This window comes from Leptosomus discolor, chromosome 7 (genome assembly GCF_034619465.1).
Source record: "Leptosomus discolor isolate bLepDis1 chromosome 7, bLepDis1.hap2, whole genome shotgun sequence".
Lineage (NCBI taxonomy): Eukaryota > Metazoa > Chordata > Aves > Leptosomiformes > Leptosomidae > Leptosomus > Leptosomus discolor.
Genome location: NC_141397.1, coordinates 9526647 through 9549271, shown reverse-complemented (window position 1 = coordinate 9549271; position 22625 = coordinate 9526647). Strand labels below are relative to the sequence as shown.

Genomic DNA, 22625 nt, shown 5'->3' with positions numbered 1-22625 from the left:
ATGTTTGCAAAAGCCACGAAGAATTTTGTGAGAGAAACTGACGGTGGAGGTGACTTGATCCCTGTCTCCCACCTGAATGCCTCAGACAAGCTGCAGCTTCTGAGCTTAGTTACGAAGAGGAGGAAATTCTGGTGCTGGCAGAAGCCCAAGTATCATTTCTTGTCAGTCACCCTGAGTGATGTGCTTACTGACGACACGCCGATAAAACCAGGTAAAGCCGTACTCGGGCAGCACTATTATTCCAGATAAAAAGAATGCAAAGCCTAATCTTTTTTGTTATTATTCTCAGTCGTGTTACTAGAGGGCTCCTTTCAGAGGAATGCTTCAAAGTGTTCTCCATCTGGGGAAATGAGATGACTGGATCTTTACTCACTTGACTATTCATTTAACTAAAACCAGTAATAATAAATGTTTGTTAAGAAAAATAAAAATATTTTGCCTAGTTAGACTACTGAAATTGAGTGCTGAAGGTTGGCAAGCCGTACAGTCCTACTGTTCAATAACAGTGCTGTCTGCAGCCACAGGACCTCCCCTAGAATATTGTTGGGGGATCCTAGTATGTGATAGTAGCGTGAAACTATACTGTGCTCCGGGTCAAAGAGCACTGGATAAACAGTGTCTTGTTGATGACAGTAGCCCAGGGAATGCTTGCTCAGGCAAGGCCAAGCAAGGTTTACCACTGCTGGCTTTCTTCTTGCACAGGCTATTAAAAGTGGTTGACCCTTGTACTGTGTCCTTCGTCCAGCTGCAGCAGTCCTCACCAGCTTTTAGGGTTAACGATCGGGAGTCCTGTATTTCTGGACATGTCACAATTCCATACAGGAAAATAGATGAGTCCCTAAGGTTAGAGGTTAATTGTAACTGGCTTGGAAGATTAGCTGATTCTGAGTCAGTTCTTTGGTTCATAGGTGTGTAAGATTCAGACTTGTTTTAAGCCAATTAGGTGCGTTGGTTTTCAGTGAGCTTTGGGACAGCCCTGTAATGAGATATGTCAAGATAACGGCGAAATATTAACCCTATTGTACAAGTGGGTCCGCTTTGTGGTTTTTCTTTGTGGCTGAAATAAGTTTCAGTCATTCTTTATAAATCTTCCATAGCATCTAGAGTCGGCACTTCAATCACTGTATGTTTTCCTAAAACGACAAACTACAAAAGCTAGTGGAGTGAAAATACAGAGGAAGCAGAAATAAGAGTTGCAGAGCTGTAAATTTCATTTAGTACCTGCTCCACACTGTTCCTTGCCTTCACTAACTTGTTGTATTTTCTGTAAGTTTCTGGTTTTCCAATCACTTCAGGACTGTTTCAGCACTTCTCTTCACAGGTAGAAATTACTTTTATTGCTTTCCTAGTGATTGTGGAGTCTGACTTTGCAAAATATACGGGGAAGTTTGAAGATTTTGTTCAAGGAAGTATTGAAACTTCGTTTGGAAAGATCAGCCTGGGAGCTGGAGGGAAGGGTTATGTGGAAAACCAGTCCTCATTTGGAAACCTGAGGAAGCAGGAGATTGACTTGCAGCAGCTTATGAAAGACGTCAAGGACAGGTAAGTTTTTAATGTAATGGCCAGGAAAGATTACTGAGCTGAAAAGACTTGGGCCAGCAGCGATTACTGAACAGTTGATTCTGTAGTGTTGCCATAGTTAGAGAATTATTTTTATTGTAGGTTCTCATTTTCAGGTGATAAATTATATATGCAAAAATGAAAATTTCCAGATTTTGAAAGCTTGATGGTCAAACCTTTCCCTTTCATTTTAAAAACATCTCTCTGCAATTTCATGTTACGTATTTGCATGAATTACCACATGGGACAAGAGCCAAATCCTCCCTTCTCTGGGGGACTGTACTGAGTCTGGAACAATCTGGAAAAAAAAAAAAAGGATTGGTTTCTCTCTGTTACTGGGGCAAATGCTGTGAAAACTGAATTCAGATCTACTAATGTTTTTGTAAGCAGGCTTTACTGTTCTGTGTGAATGTGCTAGAAAATTGAATGATTTGAAGTTGAAGGAGCAGCTAAGGTGAGCAAGCAATGGCCAATGCATGTTCTGCTAGTCGAACAAAGTATAGGTTACAGTGTGTAACAGTGAGCAATGGAGCTGTAATAGCTGAGGGGAACTGTAATCTTTATTTTACAAGATATGCAACACTTCCTATCCTACTCTGAAATTGGATTTATTTAATTTTGCAATAAGACAGTCATGGACCAAAGGCTGCTTGGCAACCAGCTGACACGTCAGAGGGTCTACTCTGTACTGCAGGCCCTCACTCGTGGGAGATGAGGGTGGTTCGTTCGTGACAGCATTGTAGCAGGTGGTGTAGTGCATTTTAATAGCCTTTGCTGGTGCTCTTGAAGATAAAGATGATAGTTTTTTTGTTACCAGTGCAAAAGTTGTCAGAAGCCATGTAAATTTGCTTTAGGTACACTGATGTTCTAGAAATAATCAATTCTCCATTTTCACAGGAACAAATGGCTGCTGTTGTTGTTATTGTGAGCATTCACAAGTCAACAAACTTACTCTAATATGGCACCTTGCTGTCTTTGTACTAAATGCCTTACTAAAAGCAGAAAATACTGGGCTAAATGTTTAAAATTAGTATGAATCTAGTATCAGAAAAACAGTGTCAGTCAAGGTTTAGAATCTTGTTTCTAGCACTAAAGTCCTATAGAAAAACAAACTAGAGTAATTTCTAATTAGATCAGTAAACTTTTACTTACTTTTCTGCAGCAAGTTACCTACTCTGTTCAAACAAATAATCCTCCCATAACGAATCGGATTTACTTCAGCGTATCTTGGGATTATAACACTAAATATTTAGGATTCTATTGTCTACTTCTGAGTGTGGAAAATCAGTAGCTCTACGCTGATGTGAATATAACTGTAAATTAGGTTAATGTGTGTGTCGCTTTCTACAAGGAGCTAGTTCCTCATTCATAAGAAAGATGCTCATAGCTTTTTAAGGCTTGTGATGCAGAGCTTGTAACTGATATCCAGTCAGTCTGGCTTCTGCCAGGTCACTGAGAATGAGGAGGATAGCAGAATTTTTATTCTTTTTCTTGAGCATAGCACCGAGGCTCACTGGAAATTGTGTCAGTGCCTTACAAATGAAATTCCAGTTACTCATAAATATTCTGTGATCTATGATGGATGGTGTCCAAGCTTCTAGCTTTTGTCTTGTTCATGGGTCATGGTGTAGATGTCAGCATTCGTGAGTGCTGGTGCCCACAAGTTAGTGATTTTTGGGTGCAAAGCACTATGGTACTAAGAGGAGGTTTACCCATCAGTCCTTGTGAGATGAGTCGGATGAGTGTTCCTGATTTCATCCAGTGACATACATTGCTTGTGCTTGTTTGATCAATTATTGTTTCGTTTATTGTTTCTACATGTATAGCCTAATTAAGTTGCATTTTAAAATGCTGTTCTTGTATTAGGCTGCTTAAGTCAAAGTTGCAGATAAACAGAAAACTCTAAAAAATAAAGTCAAAGCTGATATGCCTTCTCAACTTAAGTCACGTGAGTCTTCAAGGTTCAGCAAGCTGGAAGTGCTGGGTGCAGGAAATTGGCTTCCTGTCACTTCTTATGTGAACCTTCTGAAAGAGAATCCTACTGATCTTTTAATTAGAATTCAGATGCCGCGTTGGCTCTCCTTTTCTGAAGGGGGATGGCAGCTGAAGGAGACAGGATGAGATCCTTTCTGATTTGCCAAAGCAATCACGTTGTAAATGCAGAGCACACTTACTAACATAATATGCTGTCTGCATTTAGCCTGGCTCTGGGGCTAAACTATAACAGTTACTCTATCACTCGATAACCCCTCATGAGCCAGGGAGGGGAGTCAGTAAAAGGAGAGGAGACCCGTGGGTAGAAGTGAAAACAGACTTGATGAAACAGCACCAATACCAACAAGGGTGTCCAGAGTTGTACTCGGCCAAATGAACATGCAGTTGACAGGAGAGCAGGCCTCAAGAGCAGGGAGAAGCCAAGCAAGGAGCAGAAGGAACCTCACGGGAGCTCCCCTTCCTCTCCAAACCTTCCCCCTCTATGATGACCATGACATGATGGATGGGCTACCCCTGTAGCTCACTCAGGTCAGCTGCCCTGGCTGACTCAAACTGTTAGCGGCCTGCCTGGCATGGCTGGGCTGCGGTTCTGTCCCAGCCAAACCAGGACATAAGCAAAATAAAAGTATAAAGTTTTATGTATATAAACTCGATATATTTTATTTTGCGTATCTCATGGATTAACAAATCTGGCTGTTTGTTTTTACCGTTTCACTGAGTTGTGTTAGGTGATTGAAACAGAAGTTCTAAGGACAGTGACAGCAGAGAGAAAGAAATAGGAACAAGAGGCAGCAGTCAGTCAGTTCACTGCAGAAAAGTTTGCCTGCCACACTTCTGTCATTTCACATGAATGATTCCTAACTTTCTGATTAGTGTATTAGAAAGACAGGGTAAGTGTTATTAGTACTATACTCTTTCATGATGAACTTGAATATGCACTTGCATTGATTCAACTATTGTGCACACTTGAGACAAAAATGGGTGCCTGTTCCTAACCTGGGTGCAGTGGCAATTCAGCCCATTTTGTTATTTACTCTTTAAAATTCCTTGTTTATGCATATGATGAGGAAACTATTCAGTTTTCTACCAAAGGTGCTGCATGGTTAATATGAAGTCAGGATTGAATAAAATCAACTATGTGTGTCTGTGGTTTAAAAAACAAAGAGAATGCCAAACAGAAAATAGAGGAACTATCTCTGTCACTCTCAAAAGTCTCTGGTATTCTTGAGGAAGATGTTCTGTGAAGTAATTGTCAGGTTATTCTGGAGGGAAAATTGTGAAATGCTATCGGTAAGCTGACTGTAGCAGATACTGTGTTCTGGTATGACTGTAAGAAGTAGGTCAGAGAGGTTATATCTGAAATGGATTAACAAAAGTAATATTATGCATCTGTGCTTGGTGGAAAGTGGTAGAGTTAGGTGTGGTGGAGTTTATTCCACGGCACTCATCTAGAGGCCTCTGTTAGAGAGGGAACAAAGCTGGGTGCAGGCTGTCGCTGTGCAGCAAGCAGCATTTGTATGGAAGTCCAAGAAGTTTGGACTAGTGAAAATTCATGCAGGCAGGCAGCAGTGCTGACTTCAATATGAGGATAGAGAGTACCCATAGCAGTAACCATTCTTTTTGGTGTTTGTAGTAAATTGACAGGCACTTTGCCTTGAGGATTTGTGGGGTGGGTTACTGAGAAGACTAGACAGGATTTGATGGAAGACTGATGCTAGCCCCTGTCCTTTGTGGATGGTCTGGTCAGAGATTCTGTGCCTGAAGGAAAGACCCTTCAGTCTCAGCTGTGGGGTTTAGAGCAGGCTCCTGCTCTCTACTTTAACTGTGAGAACCTGCTCTGTTGCCAAGGGTTGTCTGTTTTCTCTTGCCTTTCCTTGGTTTCTGCCTTTCTCCTTTCTTTTCTGCTTTCAGTCTGCAGCAAGTCGCCTTTGTGCCTTTCTATTCTCCACTGCTTTCCTCATGCAAGAAGGAAAAAGTTGGATAAAAGTGAAGGAAGCCTTTGCTTTATAGGAGAGTGGAAGTGTTTAATCCAATTAAATGTGGAGAGAGGGAGACCAAAACTCAAATAAATTCTTTTCTGTACATGTTTGACCTATAGAGCTTCCAGCATAGTAAATGATTGACCTCAGGAAGGTTATTTAAGCAGAAAAAACAATCAAACAAAAACCCATAATCCTTATCTTTTAAATGATCTTTATTTATACAGGCTCATACTCTGTGTTTTGCTAATGGGACTTAACAAACCAACATCTTACTGTATTTTAATACATGTTACTTTGGAGTACTTCAGCTCAGCCTCCTAAGGTGGGAAGGAGTACGGTGATGTAGTCCTGGTCACACAAGATCGATAAGGGCTCCTGGACAATAGATGGTGAAAGAGATGGTAAGAGTCATGAGTGTAGATCGGAAAGAAAAGCTCTGTAAAATAAAAAATGCAATGCAATTCGCATGCCTGTATTCTCAGGGATTTAACTTGACCATCTCTTGTTCATCAGCTATATTCTTGATGTTCAATGTTATGCTAGCAAATGAGTTCAGCTCTTGCAAACATACACTCATAGATTCAGTGACCATTGCCCTGCAATACTTTAAGCCCTGCTCTGGTTGTCAGACTTTAACCCTGTTGCATTTTGCTCTTGATGACTACTTTTCAGTGATAATTTAGATAAGCTGGGTATTTGCTTACTTCATGTTGTTGCCTGTTTGAGTCACTGAGAAGAGCAGAATGTTTTGCCTTCTGCAGGCTGCGCCTCAGTAATAACTTGTGGTGTGCCCACACACAAACCTGGAGTCTAAGAGGTTTTATGATAGAAAGTTCAGTGCCAGAAGTCTAGAGGAGACTATTTAACTGGGCTGTCCTAAAAGAAAAGGTATTTGCAGCTGTTGGTAAGGGTATGTGTTTTAAAGCTCTGAGTCCAGTACTCACTAAACTTAGCGGGAGGAGGAGAGCATTTCTGTCGGCTTTACAGTTGAACACATCCCACTGAAGTCACTCGAATCCTGGGGCGGAGGCAGTGGCCGTGTCTCTGCCACCAGCGCAGCTCTGTGCAGAGGACCCCGAGTTCCCTCCCAGACACGGTGCCCGCAGGGGTGCTGCCTCGGGGACCGAGGCGGGTAGCTCTCTGCCCTATGGCGTTGGTGTCGCTGCGTAACCTCCAGAGCTGCCTCGGAAATTTCTTCACTGTGCCTCTTTGCAAGTTTACCTGTGTCTTCTGACTCTGTCTGCCACTCTGCTCTTAGTCCTGCATCTGAACCTCCAGCCCAGGAGCGTGAGGGGCAGTCTGAGCCAGTCCTGCCTCGGGCACAGCACTGTAGAAGTAGATGGAAGAAAATGTGTCTCGAATTATTTTGGTCATTCATTTGTATAGATTTAAATCACATTCTATATGCTTCTTCTGTTAACGCTCATTCAGAAACAGCAAATCTCCATTTAACCTGTATTTTTTTACCTTGGATTGTTTTGTTTCTTTTGCTCTAAGTTTTAGGGGTATCTGGTGAATTCATCATCCTCTAAAGCAGGCAAAAAGTACATCATATGAAAGCAAATGACAAATTGCTTTTGTGCTTCTTCATTGTATTCCTTCCCCTGTGGCTTCTTAGGTCGAATGTTAAAATTGCAACTTCTTAGTGCATTAATTTGTGTTTTCAAGATGCTTAGCACACCTCTTCAGAATCATAAATAATTATTGTGAAGTATATGGTAGGCTTGGTTGTCAGTTATTGTCATAACTGATAGCTCTGGTTTGGCAGACGCTTCTAAGAGCAGCGGTGTTTGTGGTTGCTTGACATTTCTTCAATTTTTCCTTAATCCAAAGATTCATCGCATTCCAAGCATAAAGCGTGGCTGGGCACCAAAAGAAAAAAAGTTATATTAATAATCTCAGGAATGTTTGGGGGTGCTTTTCTAGTGGCTGCTGCATTGCTCCAGAGGTATTTTCTTTCCCTTGTTTAAACAATCAACTTTAAGGTTTTCAGACAGTTCATTCCAACTGATTGAACTTTCATATAAGCATGTAACTCTCCAAAGATCAAAAATTGCCTCAGGATATTTTTAATTTAATAAAGAACCAAGCTGACTTCAGACTTATACAGACTGCATAAATCCAAAACTCCTGAATCTAATAAATCTAAAACTTTTTAATTAAAAGTGGAGATATCTCGAGTTAAGTAAAGTGGAGTCAGACATGTCTTTCTGTCATATTTTTGGGGAATTGCCATTTAGCCCCATGAATAGCCATTTACAGTAAAAGGGAGGAGAAAAGACTGAATAACTTGAGCCAGGGGTAGCAATCTTTTAATCTTCTGACTGTCTTGCTAGAGTTGTCTGTTTGTAGAAAATACAACATTTCTTCTGAGGACCTCCAGTGGGTGTTTTGCAAAAGTATAATATGATTGACACATTTTAATCAATTAAATACAGTTAAGTAGTTGCTTTAACTGTTACCAGAAAGTCAGTTGACACCCCAGAAGACAAGGTAGTGAATTTTGTCATCTTTTCTTAGGAAATAATCTTCATGTATTGTTTTTGAGAGTTCATATTCTTTCTTCTGCTCATTCTAAGAAGAATCTAACTTCAGAAATATCTCCAGCAGCATTTAAACACACACTGAATGATGTTGTGGAGCAGGGATGACTTGTTAAGTTGGAGGCACAAGCTAGAGATTTGAGGTCTCTCCCACAGTTAATTTTTCTTTTGACTGTGACAGTCCTGGTCATTTATTGTAAATTGTGAGATTATACTGGTGAGTAACACAGGAGTTTATAACAGCTCTTTTTTTCGGTAATCTTCTCTGGTCCCAAAATGCATGAAATCTTTTCTGTGTTTTCTCATCCAGCCCTTTGAAGTATTTGGTCTGATCCCACTCAGCCAGTTCAGGGTTTAAGTGAACGCTGCAACAGATCCATAGCAAGCTGTGAGGGTTGGCATTGAGGCATCGCTCCCTTAGCGTGCTGTTCATCCCTCAAGGAGAAATTCTGGTGACTCAGAATTTGGCAGCAGTGTGTCAGGGCACTCCTTTGCCTGCACAAAGGTCTTCAGAGGCCAAATAGCATCCCTAGTGGTGGTCACCTCAGGCTGTCCTAGCCCAGGGTGAGCCTGGATATCAGCACTTGGGCACAAAGGAGCCCCATGTCACCTCCCTGGTTGAGCAGCACCTGATGGCACACTGCAGCAGGTAGAAAGACATACAGAGGCAGGGGTGACAGACTGAATGGTGACAGGGAGATAAATGAGACCGAGTTTGGCCAGATGACTGGAAACTGGTGGGGCTGAACTGTGAGGAGGAAGGGGGAGACTGAGGCTGGGAGCCATGAACAGCTGGTTGTCACCTGAGGGTGGAAGATAGCAGAGAAGTCACATGAAGTGGGGCTGGTGAGCTGGCTGGCTGTGGGACAAGGCTGAGATGAATGAGGAGGAGGGGGAAGAAATGGGACTTGATCTGGTCAGGTAAGAAAACGGTGAACTATTGTAAGGAAAAGCGGGGCTTGGTTACAAAGAGACAAACTAACCAGACTGGAAGACTTCTTGCTAGGTATTTGCTGACTTCTAGTAGCTTCACTGCAACTTCACTCTTCCTAAGCAGAGCTTTGTGATGTGTGGATAATACTATTATATTGCATGCTTACTGTGTGTTATGCTGTTAGAGGTATTTTTATTGTGTGTGTGCGTGCCTAATGTATGCAGTAGTGTGCCAGCCTGCAGGGAGTTCATAATATGGGCCATGAGCACAGGTCTTTTGTTTGTATTCCGTGATTTTTTTTTGGTTGAAATAATTCTTCTGAGTAAAGACTGCAAGATGTGACTTCCTGACACTGTTTGTGCTGCCGTGCGGCTCTGAAGGGAATGGTTAGTCCGCATCCGCTGCCGTGGCTATATTAATGTCAGGGTGAGTTGGTGGTAACAGAGGATTCAGTCCAGTGTCCACGAGCCTGGCTGGGTATTTTCATGTTACGCTGGAAGCTTAAAGTTGTCTTTAGTTCTCTCTTGCTTTTTCTGCTTAGGAAGTAGCGAAACAGCTGCCGTTTTTTGCTCAGAGTAAGGAATCAAGAATTCAGTAAGTGTTGTGGGACTTACTGTGGAATACAGATATTTACTGCTACCAAATAACAAAAGAGGACATAATAATTTTAAGGAGACTGCTCATAGAGAAACCATTGTTATTATTACAATAAAAGCTTCTTCAAGCAATGAAGAAAATGTTTTTTTCTCAATTCTAGTATTTATGTTGTTAATGGCATCTTTTCTTTTTCAGAACAATAAATCTAACCAGTAGTTTACTGCAACAAGTAATAGAAAGAAAACGTGAAGTGCTGTGTATCTTGAGAGAAAAGATAATAACAACTCAAAGGTGTACAATATCGGAACATATCCAGACAGAAGAAAAAATCAGTGGTGTGATGGGATGCAGTACAAAAATCGTAAAGGTAAAAGTTATTAAAAAATCTACAAGGAATAGAACATTTCCAGATTATCTGAAAAGAAATTATGGTTTCTCCAAATAGATTTCAAAGTATTTTTCATGCTTCTTTAATATGTTGAACTCGCTGCACTGCTTAGTTGTGAAACTTCAGAAAGGTAAAGTGTTTTTTTCCGTTGCCTCACTGGTGCCATCTTTTAGTGTGAGCCTGGAATGTGGTTTCTATCCGTGGTGTCAAATTGTGATTCAGTTTCTGTGTAGGTTCCTGCCTACAGCAGAACATAAACATACAACAATTCAGTGAAAGTTGAAGAGCAAAAAGCATTGCTGAAGCGAATTTATTTGAAAAGCCAGGTAATCAGTCATCAAATATGTTTGCATGTCTACTGAGTTTTAGTATTTATGGAGAAGCTTTGTGTTTTCGATCATGGGAGCAGAGATTAACTGCGTTATGAAAGTACCTGAAAAATTGCCTGTGAATTGAGAAAGAATTACCAAAGTCAAAACATATGTGTAGTGGGTTGACCCTGACTGGATGCCAGGTGCCCACCAGAGCCGCTCTATCCCTGCCCTCCTCAGCTTGAGAGGGGAGAGAAAATATATCGAAAGGCTGGTGGGTTGAGATAAGGACAGGGAGATCAGTCACCAGTCACTATCATGGGCAAAACAGACTTGACTTGGGGAAATTGGTTTGATTTATTACCGATCAAATCAGAGAAGGGTAACGAGAAATAAAACCAAGTCTTAAAAACACCTTCCCCCCACCCCTCCCTTCTTCCCAGGATTAACTTTATTCCCGAGTTCTCTACCGTTTCCGTGCCAGTGGTGCAGGGGGAGAGGGAATGGGGGTTGCGGTCAGTTCATCACAGGTTGTCTCTGCCACTCCTGCTCAGGGGAAGGACTCCTCACGTTCTTCCCCTGCTCCAGCGTGGGATCTCTCCCGTGGGGTGCAGTCCTGCAGGAGCAGACTGCTCCAGCGTCGGTCCCCTGCAGGGTCACAAGTCCTGCCAGCTGCTCCGGTGCCTGGAGCACCTCCTTCCTCTCCTTCTTCACTGACCTTGGTGTCTGCAGGGTTGTTTCTCTCACATATTCTCACTCCTCTCTCCAGCTGCAGCTGCTCTTGCCCAGTTCTTTTTTTGCCCCCCTCTTTAAACACATTATCCCAGAGGCGCTACCACCATTATCCCAGAGGCACTAGCACTGTTGCTGATGGGGTCGGCCTTGGCCAGTGTTGGGTCCGTCTTGAAGCCACCTGGCCCTGGCTCTGTCGGACACAGGGGAAGCTTCCAGCAGCTTCTCACAGAAGCCACCCCTGTAGCCTCCCCCCGCCCCACTACCAAAACCTTGCCACGCCAACCCAATGCAATATGCTCATTCATTCTAAGTTTTGGGGTTGTCTTTTTTTTTTTTTTTAATTAAAGCTGCAGATGAATCCCTTCTGTGTACAGGGTGTCTCCAGTAGCAGAAGTCTGGGAGTTGCAGTTCAACAACCCTCTGTGCAAGTGCCACCTTCCTGGTACCGGTCTCCAGCTGGGCAAAAGGGGTGTCAGGATAGAAGAGGGCAGGGTGGATACTGGAGTGGGTGCCCATTTCCTAGTGATGCAATGTTTCATGTCTGGTAAAAGCTGCACCTGGAGCTCAAATTTGCGTTAGGACAGGGTAGCTAAGAGTTTGAGAGCTGCTCTTGGCATTGTGCTTCTGCCTCGCTGCTCTTCTAGTTCCTTTCGTAGATGTCAAGTGTAATATGTGCTTTAGTTAGACGTCATGGAGAATAAAGCACATTCTTTCTCCTTTTCCCCTTAATTAATTCTGTGTTTATACTACACAATAGCTGAATCAGATAAACGGTGAATAAATCTGTCCTCTAGGTTTCAGTGAGTGAAAATGGAAGTATGATGAAGGATTCAAGCGTGATCCTTGAAATTCCTCCTGCAACCGCTATTGCCTACGGTGTAATTGAACTGTTTATAAAGCACAGTGGCCAGTTTGGTAAGTATAAAGTTCATTTTCTGTGGCACACAGTTCAACTGTGGACAGAGCTGTCTGTCAGGCAGTGATTTTTGCACTTCCCTGTGTTTGAAGGTGGTGATGTTGTCTAGTCTCCAGCCATGATAGTTATTTGTGCTGTGAAATGCTGCTCTTCTGATTTAGTAGTACTTTTTCACTTGTTCAAATAAAACCACAAACTCAGAATAACTTAGGTTTCAAGGGATCACAGGATTTCATCTAGCTCAGCCCCAGCTCAAGGCAGGGCCAACGTTTGAAGTTTGATCCAAGTTCAGAGTTAGATCAGATTGCTCCTGTCCTTATCTGTTCAGGTTTTGATTATCTCCAGAGGCGGAGATTCCATCACCCCTCTGGGCAGCCTGTTCTCACTTTGACCACCATCATGGTGAACTTTTCGGTTTTTCCTTAATATCTGATGAGAATTTCCTGGTCTTTGATTTGTATCTCTTGCCTTTTATCCTGTCATCATACAGCAGAGGCTGGCTCTGTCTTCTCTTCGTCCTTCCATTGAGTGGTTGTAGATAGCAGTAAGGTTCTCCCTTAGCAATATGTTCTCCACTCTGGACAAGCCCAGTCTCTCAGCCTCTGTTTGTACGTGATGTTCTCCATCCCCCAGCAATCTCAGTGGCTGTTTGCTAGATTGCTCCAGTATGTGAACGTCTTGTCTTGTGCTGGGAAGTCCAAAACTGGACCAGCACTTCAAACGGTCTCCTCCCCAGTTGAAAAATCACTTTCATCGATCTGCTAGCTACACGCTTGCCAGTACAGCCCAGCATGCAGCAAACTTCACTAGCTGCAAGGGCCTGCTGCTGATCCTCTCCGCTTTGTTGTCCAGGTCTTTTTCTGCAATTCTGCTTCTAGCGAGCTGGCCCTCAGCCCGTGCTGCTGCCGTCACCTGTTGGCAGGGAGAGCGAACCAAATATCAATCGACAAGCAACTAGGAATGTTTAGACAACAGGCGTGCTAAGAAAAGAATTATTCATAAAGTATGGGACTGGAATTTAAACTTTTCTGTCCATTTTACACTTTCATGGATAGATTGTTGTCAGAATGGTTGCAGGAATGTCCTTGTCATGTTTTACTTATTTCAGGTCAAATACTTTCAGGTGTCAAGTTAGGAGAAAAAAAAAAGTTGAAATTGGCTTTGGGGGGAGTAGTAACTCTGCTCTGCAGAATCACGTGGGTTTTTCTTTCTTGTCTATCCTCAGTTAAACTCCCTGACCTAAAGGAGGTTTCAGGGGATGTTATGCAAGAAGGAAGGAAATCAGAGGGACTGTGTAGAGCTGGAAGTTGGAAGGGACTGAAGTGGAGAGAAACAGGGGATACACTGGAGAAATAGTTGAAGTGCAGTTGAGGTCTGAATGCAGGATGCACTTTATTTGGATAAGAAGTGCAGAAGATACTCTCCGTCGTTCTCCTTCAGCTGACTTCTGATATTAAGGAAATCTGTATGTTCAGGAATATAAGTAAATATCATGTAGTCTGTAAAAAATTTCTGAAATGTGGAATTGCTCTGACATAGGCTGAACACAGAGATATAGCAGAGGGCATTGACTTCGTGGTCATAATAGAACTGTGATTCAGAGCAATCAGGTGCAATTAAGGCTGCCTGACTACATAGGTGTACAGCTGACTGCTAGCCTACTTGTGTGAGTTCTAGATAGAAGTTCCTGTGTCCTGTTAGCTGATAATACGTGGCTCTTGTTAACAATCTGTATTTCTCTGCTCTTCTTCCACTTCTGCTTCTTTTTCCACATTTTTTTCATATTTAGTGTTATGTCTTTTAAGCTTCAAAACCACCACAGCTTGTTTCATCTCAAACAACCTGGGTCTTGTCTCTCTTTTTTTTTTCCAATTTATGCTATCTTCCCTTGCCTGACTGTCACTGAGAAGGTAAAGTGGAGGAACTAACAACAAAATTAGGGATTTGCCAGCAAGAATAAGTGTGGTGGAGCCTAACCTTCTTCTGCTTAATGTCTGAGCTATGATCAGTGTCTGTGTATGGAAATAAAAATAGCCTTTGAAGTTAAGTCCAGAGACTGAGGTAGTCCATTCACAGGGGACTGAAAGTGATGAGTAGCAGGTGTAACATAATGGGATTCTCTTCACAGATAATTACAGAGTAAAGTGCATGTAAGGTTTTGTTGTTTCTTTCCTTTTTTTTTGCCACTCATAGTGCTTGAGTTGTTCTGTAAGGCAGAATGGTATATAAACTTCCTTTAAAATGTTCTGGCTAATGTGACTGGACATGCTTGGACATTTTTATAAATGAAGAAAAAAGGATCTAATCCTTTTCTGATCCCTTTACCATAACATTTTCCTGTAATCGTTCTGTTTGATTTCTACAGGCCAATTTTCCACTGCATGTAAAAGCTGTTCCTGTTAAAGGCTTGGCGTCTTTTGTGGCTCTAAAGTTTCGCTGCAAGTCCTCTTGTTCTTGCTTTACAAAACAGGAGGTATAGTAGCACCCAGCTGATTTGCTTTGTTCTGCTCATTGCTATATGTGTGATTTGCTTCCTCTGAAATGTCTGTAAATTAAACAGTCCTAATCTTTTCAGCTTCTCCACGCAAAGGAGTCTTTTTGCCTTTGACTGTTTTCATCGATCATCTCTGGTTTTCTTCCATTTCTGTTAATGTTTGAATAACTAACAAGATCTAACTTCACTATTGAAGGATTGTCATGGATGGATGTAATAGAATTCCACAGAGAAAATATCACAGTATTATGTATATTCTTTCATTCACTTATTTGCCTTCTCTTTTTTTTAAGAGTATGACAGAATCGATAAGATACAAAATGAATTAATACAAAACTTTCAGTCCTCTGAATCAAGTCCCGTTACAGGGTTTAACAGCAGGGTCTGTATCTCTTAAAACTTCTCACATGATGCTGTGTGTTGGCTTCCCTCACCAGCCTCGCTCTGCCTTGGGAGGGCGGGTGGTTCGTTAGCAGTGCCGCTTCCTTCAGGGCTCGTGCGAAAGCCTCGGGGTTACCGGTGACAGGAGCACGAGCGTGCTGGCCTTACGGCGCCTCAGCTGCTGGCGGGAGGCTGGTGCCTTTGGGAAGGTCTTTAGTTTGTGTTAATCGCTTTCTGCTCCTCTGTAGCTCGCTCTTCTCAGTGAAGGGTTATGCAGGCCTAAAGGTCTCTGTCATCTTTCTTTCTCTCTGGCAGAGATTTCTTTGTCTGCTCTCCCTTTGAAAAAGCTTTTTGCTGATGGAGTGCTCTCCGTGCTTTCTCATCTGCTTTGAACGTCCTTAATTTGGTGAGACAGACCCTTACAACTGCAGGAAGGTTATATTTAGGGTTTGTGCCTGGTACATGTGAGCACTGTGCTTGATTAGTTACTTTTTTTTTTTGCCCCCTTGTGCTGTCAGGTATTACTTTAAAATTGAGTTCCTCTTGCTAGCCTGCCTGTGTTCTCCTCAGGCCCGCTGCAGAGTGCCGAGGATACATTGCAAATCTTACATTTGAGCCAGTAAAAGATGATCAAACTAACACATAGGGCTTAAATTATATTCTGCATCTTTATGGCACAATCTTGGACACATGAGCACCGAACTTGGTATTCCAGATTTCTCAGCGTAACTCTTGCAAAGGCTCCCCGAGTACCTTCCGGCGGCCACTTGGCTTCCTCAAGCTGGGGGCATTGGGGTGGCAGGAGGTCGGCAGGCCGGTTTGGTGGGGCAGGCCAGCGCTGGTCACGAAGGCGAGGCAGAAAGGGTAATCCAGCCAGGGTGTGTTATTTTCTGCATGAAGTTACTGCAGAGACAGGGCATTGCAGAGCGGTTCCGTTAGCGAGTGTGGCTGGGTGAATCCTCTAGAGGAAAGCCGCCTGTTTCCCCCTCATCTGGAGAACCTGAGGATGGACCTGTGGCTTGGCTGAGAAGGACTCGTCTATCAGTGCTGTGACCAGAAGCAGCTCTGTGAGGGACTCTCAGAGTTCTTACGAACCTCAGAAAGCGCTTTTGTGTCTCTCCCATGGCGAGTGGATCCTGTAGCCCGCAGTGCGGCGCATCTCCGACGTGGTAGAAAGCGTGAAGAATTCATCCCTGCGTCTCCTGGATGCAGCATTCAGGCTTACGGTGTTGGTGAGGAGTTTTCATGTCACTTGCTGTCTGCAGCACTTTCCCTCGCAGGAGCTGCTGTCACGTTGGGTGGTCGGTAGCGGCACCTCAGGACCTTGGTCTGCGCACGCTGTGCCGAGCGTCGGGGCTGCAGCGGTGCTCAGTAACCCACGTACACAGCAACCACTGGCATTCTTTCCGTCTAGGTGAGATGAGACCTGGAGAAACCACACGCGACAACGCTAGATGATACAAGCTAGCATCTCATTCGGTAATTGCTTGTGTGTCTTGTTAATTATTTTTTAAAACTGAATTTCTAATTGCAGAGTTCTGTCTGCTAGATGAACAGCAAGGAGGTTTTGAGAAAGAAAGCACAGAAGGCTCAACTTATCCCCATTCAGCACTATTCAGAGATGCTTCGTTTCTCTATCAGCCAGATGCTGTTGATAATGAGACGTACTCTGGGGCTAAAACCCTCATTCCCAGTGATGCTTCTTTAAGTGTATTGAAACAAGGTATTACCTGAAATGCTTTAATGGTTATGTTACAGTGAGCTAAGCCACATGATAGGAGGAAATAATCTGGTACAATAGTACATAAGAAATTATGTTAGTTCGTTTTAATAGCCCTTATCAGGAACTCGGGGGGAATGCACTGAAAGAATAGAAAAATTTACTTCTGCAATAGGTGTATGTTCCCTAGGAACATCCTTGAATCCCTTTGTCATAAATACGATCTTACAAAATCAGGTTTTTATGCCAGTTGTTACGTTCCAGATAAGCTCCATAAGATTAGTGATGATTTATGCTGTCATTCAGAAAGGGTCACTGAAAATATATTTTTTCATGATTTGGAAAAAACTTTCAGTAAAGCTTCTCAGTTAAAGGTTATTTTAAGTCTCAAAAATTAGAGAGACATCTCCCCGGCCTTCCCTTGGCCTCGCTGTTTTCCAAGAAGCTTTGTAGAAATCTTCAGTATCAGCTAAGGCTGACGAAATCAGAGTGTGGTTTAAATGGAAGTTTGGAAATTGGTATAATGGGCCAGGCACAACTTGTTTGTTGTAGGGACGTGGAAAGAAGGGGCAGGATTGTCACCAGACGAATGAAAAAAGGGAAAACAAATCAGGGCCTCAGAACACACTTTACTTTTAATCACCTCTTGGCAGAGTTCTTACAGCCAGTTCTGATGATGAACATCACTTCACTTACCTCTAAGTTATACCCTTTGTTCATGGCTGCTCAGTAGACTGTGACCAAAATAGGTATTTGTGGTCCTGAAATAAATTCTATCGTTCTCCAGTGTAGACTAGTTTGAAAGGAATGACTGTGTCTCCATGTGTATGTAAACCCCACTGATTTGTGAAAGAATGGTACGCCACTGTTCCAGTTTTTGTTTTAGTTTGACATACCTTTGTGCCTTCCTTGCTTAAAAGGCTTGGAGGTTTCTTTTAATTCATTAACTTGAACTGTCTCTTGGAAAAAACCTAAAGAAATGGTTTCTACTAAAGGAGTTTGAAGTAGTTTTTCTCTTCTGTTATTTGAATAGACAGTGATACGATTGCGCCAGGTACAAAAAATACCTGACTGTGGCTGGGCTTTTTTTTTTCTTTTTCCAATGAAGTAATTTTTAAATATAAAAATCCTTAAAGAGAGTGTGTTCCTTGACCAGAGTGACGTGAAGGGAAATTTCTTTTAAACAAGGTTAAGAACGCTTGCGTGCCCATCTTTTTGGAACGCGATAAACCACGTTCCAACCTTCCAGTTGGCGTTATTGTCTTGAAAACTTAATGTCTTTTAGCAAAGTGGTAATTTGATGTCGTAAAACATTTTGGTTTAGTGTCATAGTTGAGTTGTGGAGAAAGAAGTGCAGGGAACTCTCATGTGCAGCTGTTGCATGTACTGTAATGGATTCAGTATTTCAATCAAGAAGAGATTTTTGTCCTGATTTTTGTAATAAGTCTTTTTAGGTCAGCGGTGAAGGGGTGTAATTCTTTAATGCACTTGGTGAAATACGGGGACAACAACAATTTAGCATCGCAACAGGAGCTTTTAATTCTGTGTGTGGACTTACCCCATTGACTTTGTGATTCCTGTTAACCCACAGGGTAAGCAGTAAGGTTGTGAGCAGAGCTCTTCATTCTGCTTTATAAAGGAACGTTCTCTGGAGATGAACTTTCAAGTGAGAAGCAGCCTATGGTTGGTTCAGTTAACATTAAAATACTGACTTCTAAAATATTAAAAATCCTGAACACCGAGCGCTGATCCTTGGTAGCTGTTCTGCTTTCTTAGAACTGTCACTGGTGCTTCATTGGCTCATGAGGGAAAAACAGCCCGATGGGTTCCAGCCTTGCATTGTAACTTGTGCTGATGGAAATCAGGATGTCAGGGTGCGGTGATAAATGAGGTTATGAAACGCATCGCAAAAATGTTAACTGTTTGTACGGGCATTTGTGTCGAAATACTTTAGTTTTACTTTTTACTGCTTTCTCGGGAAAGATCTGTCACGGCTGAAGACGCAGTTCCAGCCCTTTGTGAAGCTGCCAGAAGACAAGCAAAGAGCTTTATATAGAACCCTTTGTGAACTCTTGCTCCGTGAAGAAATGGTAACTGCCCTGGAGGACGCGGTAAGAGGAAGGAACTTCTGCTTGCTTCCTAAAAGCAATTTCAGGATAGAGCTAGCGTTCTCTTTTGCTTGAGCTTTTCTCTTTTCAACAAGTTTTACTTATTCTTTTGCTCCCAGTTAGATGATATCTGCACAGGAGACAAGCCAGATCTGAAGGAGTTAAAACCTGCAGAACAAGGAGACCTGGTTGACTTCTTGCAGCTCTTGGGGTGCAGCTTGCAGAGTGAGCTGTTGTTGCGGAAGTATCAGCCTCAGGATGAAGACCTCTTCTCAGCTGCTCACCTCCTCGTCAGTGCTATCTCTGGTATGTTGTGAATGAAGAGCCCATTTTGTTTCCTTTTCCTCTCAGAAGGCCCCTCGGTGTCCAAGCGCTTATGGCTCTTCATGAGCAGTTGGTGAGCTGAGCGAGCGTCACTTGTTCTGCTCCTTTTTGTGGGTTTCATATACCGTGCTTAGCGTTCCTGGCTGTGAGTGAAATTCAGCCCTCAGTCACTGATGGATTTTGCTTGTAAAATACACTTTCCCCCAAGATTGCTCGACTCTGCTTTCTGCTGAGTGGGCATTTCCAGTTTGGCAAGCCAATTTCTGTTCTTAGCGCATACCAGAGGTCTTCCCGCCTAAATGCTGAGATTTACAAATCAGGTGTTGTCTTCAGTGTAGTAGCGTTTATTGTTGAGGTGCAAACTATATTTAGCAAAAATGAATTCAGCTTAGAGACACTGCAATCGGAGGGTTGTTTTGCAGCTGCTGAAAAAGGAGATTAAACATAAATGTCAAACAAATGCCATGCTCACAATCTAGTTGGCACCACAGTGTTAATTAAAAGCTACCTGGGAAGTCCAAGACAGACTCCTTCCTGGCTTTCTCTCCTCGTTCTCATATATAAAGAATTTCCTGACATCAAGATAACGAAGCAAAGTCCAGTGTAGTATTAGTTAGATGTGGCAGTGGGCAGCAGAATGTCAGTGTGCATCCATGTATGCACGGCGCTCGGGTAGGAAAGCTTAACTCGTTTGCAGAGACAGAAAAGCAATAGAAAACAGAAACCTGCTGATGCAGTAACGCTTGTCAGATGCTATTAACAGCAGGGTGCAGTTAATTGAGTGTGCTGCATTATCACCTGGCCTTGGACATAATGTCTCCTGCTAATGTCCAGGCGTAAATGTAGCTGGATCAAGAATCAAAAGCTGTTTTATGCCTGTTGCTTCCATTAGGAATTACAGCCTTGAGTTACAGAGCCGAAGGGGACCACAGGGATCGTTTAGTCCATCTCCCTGGCCCAAGGTGGCCTCGGCTCTGTCATCCCTCTCAAATTGTGTTTTTGCTGAAGTCAGCATCTCATATAGATTTTTGAGAGCGGAGGTTCTTGTTTTATTCGAGGCCGAAATTGTTTGTCCAGCCTGCAGACTGGGAGTGAAACACTGAGGAGATACTTGGGAGGGAGACGAGAATGATGGGGTGGAAATCCCCTTTCCTACGAGCTGCCTTTTTACAAGGGCAGGGGGTCGTCAGCGTGGGGCTTGTACCCCTTGCCTGTCCCGTTGTATTCTGCGCTCTGGGAAGCCGACAGGAAAGGGCTGGATCAGCCTCTTCCAAAGGTCCAGCAGAGCCCTTGTGACACCTGTCCTCAGCGTTCAATCGCTTCGGTCTCCAGCGTCTGTTTCGCGAGGTGCTGCACCTGCAGATGGGCCTCAACAAGGCCGCTCCTCTGTCCCTGCTCGGCAGGAGGTCCCCGTAACGGAGCTCGCTGTTGGGCAGCCCCCCTTCCCAGCAGCCAGCCTCCTGTGTCCCCTACAAACAGCCTTTCCCTTTCAACCTTTCCTTGGCAGAGCTGCCCGATCACGCGCTTGTCCTGCTGCGTGCCTGCTGCGATCTTCAGGTCCTCGCGGCCCTGTGCTGTTTGGTGAGTCATCGAAACGTGGCTGTGCAGCGCGAGGGGAGGGCTGTGTCCTCTGCCCCGCTGCCTGTCTCCCCCGGTAAAGATGATGTCAAGCTCCAGTGCGGATTTCGGCTGTAAGTGCCTGCTGCTTGGGCGAGGTCAGAGTCTGACGGGGGCAAAGGATGCAGGTGACTTACTGCAGGTGGACACCTGCCTGCTGAAACGTTTCTGTATTTGGGAGATCTCATGGGCTGCGAGGAAAAGAAGGTGTGATTTAAGCTCAAATTTTAGTTTACCAGTGGTCTCACTAGCCCGTTTTAAAGCCTCAGTAACAGTGATCACCTGCCCTCGGGAAGCAGAAATTTCACTTCGATAGCAGCAGTGCTTGGCCCTTGGCACATTTGGAAGTTCCAAAACTCTGAGGCCGTTCGCTGAGCCTGCTGAAGGAACGCGGCAGGGCTTTTTTAAAGCTTTTTAAGCTCACTGACAAAAACAGCAGTAAAAACTTGGGAGTGTGCTGCTGTTTGCTCGGGGTAGGAGTGAGAGTTAAGTGTGACCTGCAGTGAGAGAAGTTGGGCTGGGGGAAGGGAGGCGGTAGGAGAGATGTTTCTCCTTAAAGGGTGTCATAGAGCTTTGGTCCTGGAGGAGTACGTTGTACTTGTCAAGGCTGATGGTGGAGGGAATCTTGCCCTTTCGCTGCTGCCACGTAAGCCCCCCCGTGGTTTCGTGAGGATTGGAGCTGTGTGACGGCAGGAACAGCGCTGCTTGGAAAACCTTTGTAATGCCTTTGCCTTTTGCTCTCTCATAACTACAGCCTAACATCGCTTCAGCTGACGGTACTGTGGCGCTGAGCAGTCCTCTGGTGGCTGCTCTCACCGACAGAGGAAGATTTGACGTCGTGCAAAGGCTGTTTGCTTCATCAAACATTAATTTGGAAATGACGGAGTCTTCTGTAAAAGCTGTAACTACGAAAGAACCTAGATTCTTCCCACTTGTTCTTTATGTTGCACTGTATGGATTTTATGCTTTAGGTGGGGATGTGTAGGAGCTTTGCTGAGTATCCAGGTACTGCTCTAGCCCGTTCTTTCTTCTGTAGCTCTGCAGTGTAGCGTCGCTGTGGTGGAGGTAGCAGTAGGGCCGCTCAGTTGAGTCCTTAGGGCAGTCCAGCCCGGCCTGGCGGAGGTCAGGGTGGACTCGGCGTGCCCGGGGGAGCACGCTGCGCTGCCATCAGGTGTGCTGCTGCGCTGCGGGTTCCCTGAGGCCTGTCTGCGGCGGAAAATGCATAAACAAGGGGCGAAGGGGAGGAATTCAAACAGGCAAGCCTGGAACAGACACTGAGCGTAGCTGTTCTGGTAGCTGTCAGCTCTGCAGGGCAGCAGAAGCCTGATTGTTGGCGTCAATATGTGTGGGCGAAAACGGCCGAGTACACACGGCTTTTTGTAAGCAAGCGAGCGGGCAGGCTGTGGGAATCCGGGGGTCTGCAACGCAGTGAATGTTTTGCTCGTGTGAGACTCGATGTGCAGCATGCCTGCGCTCTGGAGCGGGTGGAACGGAGGGCTCTCAAAGAGGTACTTGATGAGGTTTTAATTTATTAACTGTAGTTTGGCTTTACGGACGTGAACTGCGCGCTGCAGGAAATAAAACCCCCTCTTTTTCAAAAACTAAGACCACCTTCGTGTTTTCATGCCTCTGTACAGCCTTGCTGTTCTCTAGTACGTTTTCACTCTACCTTAGCAAGTTTCGGCTGTTCAGACTGCGTTCTGGACTGTCTCTGCGAGGTACGGGGGTGCCTGCGGGTGTGTGCACGTGAAACGTCCCTGCTGCGCTCCGCAGAGGGGATCGCTTTACCCGTATGACATTTCAAGTGCGGATGTTTTGCTTGTTCCTTTGACGAACAGCAACGTGTTAGTAAAGCATTTTGTGCTTTGAACTGTTTTGCCTTTTTTTTTCATCATGATTTTTTGTAATCCTGTGGATGAGACAGAACTGCAGCAGAGATCTCTGGCAATACGGGCTGGGGAAGGTGATGTTCAGGTGCGTGGGATGGCGGTGCTCTCGGGTAAGATCCCGAGATGGCTGA

The 22625-nt window shown here is 44.0% G+C and overlaps 1 protein-coding gene across 1 annotated transcript; it reads left to right on the top strand.

Moving 5' to 3' along the window:
• Positions 1-21590, top strand: GSDME (gasdermin E). The gene is made up of 9 exons (XM_009962190.2): positions 1-211; positions 1350-1542; positions 9807-9978; positions 11840-11960; positions 16371-16559; positions 18540-18667; positions 18784-18970; positions 20496-20569; positions 21360-21590. The coding sequence occupies exons 1-9, from the start codon at positions 1-3 to the stop codon at positions 21588-21590; spliced, it is 1506 nt and encodes a 501-aa protein (XP_009960492.1).
• Positions 21591-22625: the final 1035 nt, after the last annotated feature.

Excerpts from the sequence above, each read along its gene's own strand:
- GSDME (XM_009962190.2), top strand. The coding sequence starts at position 1 with ATGTTTGCAAAAGCCACGAAGAATTTTGTGAGAGAAACTGACGGTGGA. Across the intron at positions 212-1,349 it reads CGACACGCCGATAAAACCAG|TGATTGTGGAGTCTGACTTT; the intron begins GTAAAGCCGTAC and ends TTGCTTTCCTAG. Across the intron at positions 18,971-20,495 it reads CCTCGTCAGTGCTATCTCTG|AGCTGCCCGATCACGCGCTT; the intron begins GTATGTTGTGAA and ends TTTCCTTGGCAG.